At 48.7% G+C, this 6,000-nt stretch overlaps 1 protein-coding gene across 4 annotated transcripts in view; it reads right to left on the bottom strand.

Annotated features, from left to right (window-relative positions):
• WDR86 (WD repeat domain 86) overlaps nucleotides 1-5,490 on the bottom strand; it is a 27,945-nt gene extending 22,455 nt beyond the window's left edge. For 2 of the 4 annotated variants that reach the window (XM_068934202.1, XM_068934203.1), the window contains exons 1-3: nucleotides 4,811-5,092; nucleotides 4,022-4,330; nucleotides 909-1,050 (exon numbers count right to left, since the gene is read on the bottom strand). In XM_068934202.1, the coding sequence (XP_068790303.1) occupies nucleotides 909-1,050; nucleotides 4,022-4,184 (305 nt within the window). In that variant the 5' untranslated portion in view covers nucleotides 4,185-4,330; nucleotides 4,811-5,092. Of the gene's footprint in view, nucleotides 1-908; nucleotides 1,051-4,021; nucleotides 4,331-4,810; nucleotides 5,093-5,364 lie in introns of those variants that run through there. The other 2 variants (XM_068934200.1, XM_068934199.1) reach the window with 2 other exon arrangements.
• Between the last annotated feature and the right edge of the window lie 510 nt (nucleotides 5,491-6,000).

The raw sequence follows: 6,000 nt of genomic DNA on the forward strand, positions 1-6,000 counted from the left end.
GAGCTCAAAAAAGCAGAGCAAGAGCACCCTACTCACTATCTGCTTGAAGAGCAAATCAGAGATTACAACTCAAGAATTCAACTTACTGCGCCTCCACAATAACAAGTTGTAGCTGGACAAACAGATAACAACAGAACAATTTCTACAGTTCAGATTTCCAAAGTGGAGATAGGGAACATGGCAACCTGTCTTCTTTGTCAATCAAGTCTGGTCCTCCGAAACCTTTCAATCTGGCAACAGCCATCCAAATGGGGAACATGTTTCCCATTTGCTAATTCAAGCGATTCGTTAGCCAGTGCCAAAATACAGACAGAGCTAGCCTTTCTAACTATTTACAGAATCTAGCTACACATCATATATGTTTTTAGTTTAGTAAGGAAGAAAAAAAAAAATGGGGGAGGGAAAAAAAAAAATCTATCTTTGACTGCTCTATTTTTGATTAATTAAATCCATTCCAACTATTTAAAGGCACTTTAAATTGACAGGCCAGTCAGTCACGCGTGATCAGTTTAATATTAAACTCCACTTGCACAGGCACGAAAAAATCCTGTCTTTATCCCTCTTACTGACACAAAGGCTTGACGTGATGTTTTGAAATCTATTTATCAGAATCATCTGTTATCAATTGAATAATTTTTCTGGAATTCCATTCCTCATGCTGCATTCAATTCCCCTGCTGTGTGCCTTTCATTGCTCTCCTATCTGCTGTCTATGGATATGTCAGCACTGTTGCCGGGAAAACTGATCATTACAGCACAAAACACGTGTAGCATGCACTCAGAGGTTTACACAATCCATTTTATTAGCATAGTAACAGAGAATTATGATACAAAAATGACAATATACGTGAAAACAAGTTACAGGAACACAACAGAACGATCTCAGCAGAAGAACCCCATGAAACCAACCTGTTAACAATCGATGTGTGCCCTCGGTAAATGGCCAGGCACTGGCCTGTCATCACATCCCACTTCCGAATGGTGTGATCTGCACTACACGTGAAGGCAGCCTCATTTTCTAAGTGGCAAAAGGTGATGTAACTTTCATGTCCTAGAAATAACAAAGGAGAAAAAGAAATTCAGTCACAGTATGTGCAAGCAGAACAGACTATGCAAGCTCTTCAGTTTAACTAGAAGAAAAATACAACAAAAATTGAACTTATCTTGATCTAAAACCCCAGAGCCACACAGATCCTGAAGCTCTAGTTTTAAAACGTACAACCACGGTCTTCACCTTTAAGGACTTGTATAGAAAATACAGCATTTTTAACTTAACAGTGGAAAACTCAGCCTCACTGATACAGAGAGTAAGTGAAAGAAGGAAACCGTATAGTTCCATCAGCCAGGCAGCTAAGTAGTTTTATAAAAACATACAGAGCTCTGTTAGTATTAGTATAATAAAACTCAGATTACTGGAGTTTAAAACCAGTAAAAAAGTGGCTTTTTTTTTTAAATGAAGAAATGGTTTTGCTTTCTTCTTCTAAAGTCAAGAGAAAAAGACCGCTTTTCAATCCAACCTATTGGCTGTCAGGGCACAAACAATAGCACAAAACTAAAGCAAGAGACTACGAAAAAAGTTATCATGAAGAGACATCAGACTTACCAACAAGCTTAGTTTTATTGTCCAAGTTGAAAGAAACAAAAACAAAAAACATAACTTGTAGGAAGTGCTTATATACTCTCCCCATTATGACTAATAATACGGAAAAAAAAAACAATTTTCGATATATCAGTATACCTTTAAGGAAGTAACACAGAAAGAGAGAATGAGAGCATTTTTATTTATATAGCATTCAGAGCATGTTGGGGCTCTACAGTTACAACAAAACCAGACAGAGAGAGGGAGACAGCAGAAAAACAGAACCATGTTGTAGAATAAAGGGGTAGTGAAGGAACAAGGTAAAGATCAGGAGAAAAACAGACTGCTGAGTAAAACAGTTAGGTCCACTGACAGCATTAACAACAGTTTTTGATACTACTGCTGCAGTTTGAGTCCTCGGCATGTAAATGACAAAGAATTCTTTATCTGCTGGAGGGCTGACTGTGACCTCTCCTTTTATATTGCTTATACTTACACCTTCATTCATTTCTGCTCAGTGCAGTCCTGAACTAAAATCCTTTCAGAGTATTCAAAAATAAAACAAAACTGATTTGCGTTAACGACACCTCCTTTCTGAAATGGAATAATATATTGGTATGTTATAGCTGAGCGATGACTAGAACAGAGATCATAAAACAGAAATAATAAAATATACTGTCAGAATAACTGGAAAACCACAACTTTCACAAGCATATGTTTATTAGTAGCCTAACAGTAAATTGTACATCTTTTCTGATGACATGTGAGTTACCTGTAATAAAACAAATACATGGTGGGCTCCAGAAAGTAAGACATCTTCCAGATGTCATCATAATGAAAGCCTCTTTTAAGAAAATAAAAGATGGCTTTAAGAGTTAACAATGAGATATGACACTCTTCTAGCTGCCAGTCCATTTCCAGACCAGGCCATTCATAAAAATTGTTACCATCTGAGGGTTCACTAACAACAAATGAGAAATAAGTCTGAAAGCTTTTAGCGATCACTGAACTAGAACTCACATTACATTGTTTTCTCTTAAGGAAATTCACCAGATGTCAGAAACTGAACAGATCACCAGGGCTGTAAGTGAACTATACCCATCCTTACTTTTTGTGAACGTTTTCTACAAAGCAGCGTAAATGAGGCAGGTTTCAACCACCAATATTTTTCTCACAACATCATCTAGCCCTGCTTTGAGATCAAGACAACATCTTGATTACTTCAATGAAGTCTGTCAGTCAGATTTTAACCATCAATAACACTCAAACCACACAAAAGACACCAAAACCCCTTGTGGCAAAGGCCCGGTGCTTGGTCTGGTGAAAAACAGCCACCACAGAGGTTTGTTGGTTATGCTCTGGTGGAAGCTTGCAGTGGTCTTTGTGTTACAGGTATAGCTTTGTCATACTTAAAGCTTTTAGAATATTAATTTATATAAGAATTGTGTGCATGCACAAATATAAAATATATATAGTAATCTGATTCAACGGACAGTTCTCAAAGCACCTGACCAACCTACTTCAAGGTTTACCCTAAACACTAGCAGTACGTAGGCCAAATTGCGAATATCATCCAACATACTTCTCTTTCTAGTAAAGAGTTAATGGGTGGTTTAAAAGGATTTCTAGTCCCAAGGCAAACGCAGTGAGTTTTCCAGGAGACATAAGAATGGTAGGATGCGAAGTCAAAACAATACTCTATAGTTAAAACAAACAAACAAAAAATCACAACATTTACTTTTGGAAGGAAAGAGGATCAGAAACTTCTAAGAGGGTGGGCTTCTTGCTGCATTAAGAGAAAAAGAACACGAGTAAGGGAAAACACAAGCATAATCTTTGTTCCACATTCTTGCTCCTGGATGACTGTGCTTTCTACAGAGTCTTACTTTTCTTTGTAATTATTCAGATGTTACTATAAGGATTATAAATTTTGTCAACAACATAAAACCAATTTAGAACAAAAGAGCCTAGCAATCTGCATTTGACACATGGAGATACTATGTTCTATGGAAAAACAAATCTTATTTAGCAAGGTTTGTTTCCAGACTTCTGAGTAAAGAGCTTCTAAATAAAGACCATCTGGAAAACGAGATGATTGAACGGACAAAAAAAATTTAAAAAAAAGAGAGACAAAAACTAAAAGTTAAGATTTCATGAGGGTGAGAATCAGAGGGCTTCCAGAAAGAGGCAGAAGTTAAGCAATTGCTCTGTTCTATATTCTGCAGTAAAAGGATTCAGGTCTTCAGTAGCGCTGGCAACCTTTTTGGGGTTGAAACAGCTTCCGCTTAACATCATAACCGATACTCAACAAAACAGAACGGAAAAACCAAGCACGATTTGGGCTGCTCAACAGGCTGCAGGGGCTGAAGGCGACCAGAACCCGCCGTGCGACCTGTGCCGCGCTTCACACTCAAAAAAAAGCAGGTAAAAAGAAGAAAAGTACCTTGAAAGTGGCCGTGGCACTGACTGTCGGCGGTGCTCCAGAGGCGCGCCGTGCCGTCCTCGCTGCCCGTGAGCAGGCGCTGCCCGTCCGGGCTCAGGCTCAGCCAGTTGATGCCTCCTTGGTGCTCGGCGCAGACCTTGACGGCCGAGCCGCCGTTCCCCATCCCGCTGTCCCGGTGGCCACGGCAGAGGCCCCGGGGGGCAGATCAGAGCTCGAGGAAGCGCTCCAGGCCTCCGACCGTCTCCCTTGGACCAACTTCGGCCATTACCTCAACTCCCGAAAAAGCAGCAGGGCAGCCCGGACTCCTGCCTAGGGACAAAGGAAGAAGATAAGGTTCAATCCGTTAATCTCCGGCACGGATATATCGCTTTCCCAACCAGGATGCCTTAACGCTGTCGGATGCCTCCTTCCTCCCCAGGAAGTGAAGCCCGGCGGCGCAGGACGGTCTCCGCAGCACGCGCTGCCTCGCTCGCCTACCTTTCCCCGGGGCTGCGCAGCAACGGCCCTTTTGGCCGAGCGCTTCTGGCTGCCCTGCAGCCGCCGCTGACATCTGGTACCCTGCCTCGTCCCCTCCTCCCAGGCACTCCAGCACCCTTTATTTTTTTTTAATTTTACATACGTATGTATAGATATATGCACACACACACACACAAGTTCAAGCATAACCGGGGGCAGGCGGCGGAGGGAAGCCCTCCCTCAAGCAGCCCCCTCCATGGCGGCGGCGGGCTCACCTCAGCGACCCTCATCCTCACACACACACACACACGCGCCCCGCCCCGCAGCACTTACTCGCGGCCCCGGCCGGAGGCACGGGGCTCCCCTCCGGCGGGACGACCCCGGCGAGGCGGTGGGGTGTGGGGGACGGGGACCCCCCCCTCCTCCCTGCCCGCGGAGCGGTGGGGGACGGAGCCAGCGGCGGGGCCGAGCGCGGGATATTCCCCCCCCCACCACCACCACCAAAGGGAGGCGGGAACGGCTCCCGCCGCCTCCTCCTCCTCCTCCTCCTCCGAGCTGAGGCGGGAGGCGAAACGCTGCCTAGGGGCAGCCCCGTGCCCCGCTCCGGCCACCCCGGGGCGGCTCCCCGCCGCCGCCGCCCCCTCCGCGGGCTCTCCCGCCGTTAGCGCCCCGCGGCTCCTCCCCCCTCCATCTTAGGGCCGCTCCCCCCGGTGGGGCCGCCGCTCCGCAGGGCGGGAAGCCGCGGCCTCCGCCGGCCCCAGGGCCGCTTCCCCCGGGGCTACCGCCGCCCGCCGGCTTTGTCTCTCCGGGAGGTGCCCGGCAGGCACCTCCCGGCTCGCCATGGCCTCCCCGGGGGCAGAAGCCACCTCTTACCCCGCTTTACCCACCCGGCGAGGAAGGAGGGGGAGACTTCCCGGGGCGGGATGGTCTTCTGCAGCTGGGAAGACCAGACAAACGCAACGCAGGCTAAACAACCGAGCCCCCCTCAGATGGAGTGTGTGTCCCCCCGTCCGCTACCCTCCCAGGCTTGTCTTCAGGGCGGGCAGGGGGCAGCGCTTCCCGCGGTGGGTTTCGCCCCCTCAGCTGCCTCCCGCGGGGTCCCCGGCCGGCTCGGGGCGAGCGGCGGCAGGCGGCAGGGCTTCACCGGGCCCCGTGGCTGCTGCCACCACCACCACCACCACCACCACCGCTCGGCGTCGTCTCGCCTCGACGCGGCCCTTCGGGGTGCAGCTCGCCTGCCGCCCACCCATCGCAGCCTGCGGACAAGCCGGGCTCCCGGCGGGGTCCGCGCCGCGCTGGGGTGACCACGCGCAGGGTTTTTGGGAAGCCGCTTCGAAGCGAGGAGCGAGGCGAGGAGCCGTACGGGGGGCGCAGCCTCCCCGTCTCGTCGTTGCGTCGTTAAACGCGCAGAAGACGACGGGGCCCGGCAGGGCGGCGTGGCGAGGCCGCGAGCCCCCGGCGAGGCGGCGGCGGGAGCAGATCCCGTTGCCCGAGCTGGGCCACGCTGGTGCCCTGTGAGCAGC

Source organism: Struthio camelus, chromosome 2 (assembly GCF_040807025.1).
Source record: "Struthio camelus isolate bStrCam1 chromosome 2, bStrCam1.hap1, whole genome shotgun sequence".
Classification (NCBI taxonomy): domain Eukaryota; kingdom Metazoa; phylum Chordata; class Aves; order Struthioniformes; family Struthionidae; genus Struthio; species Struthio camelus.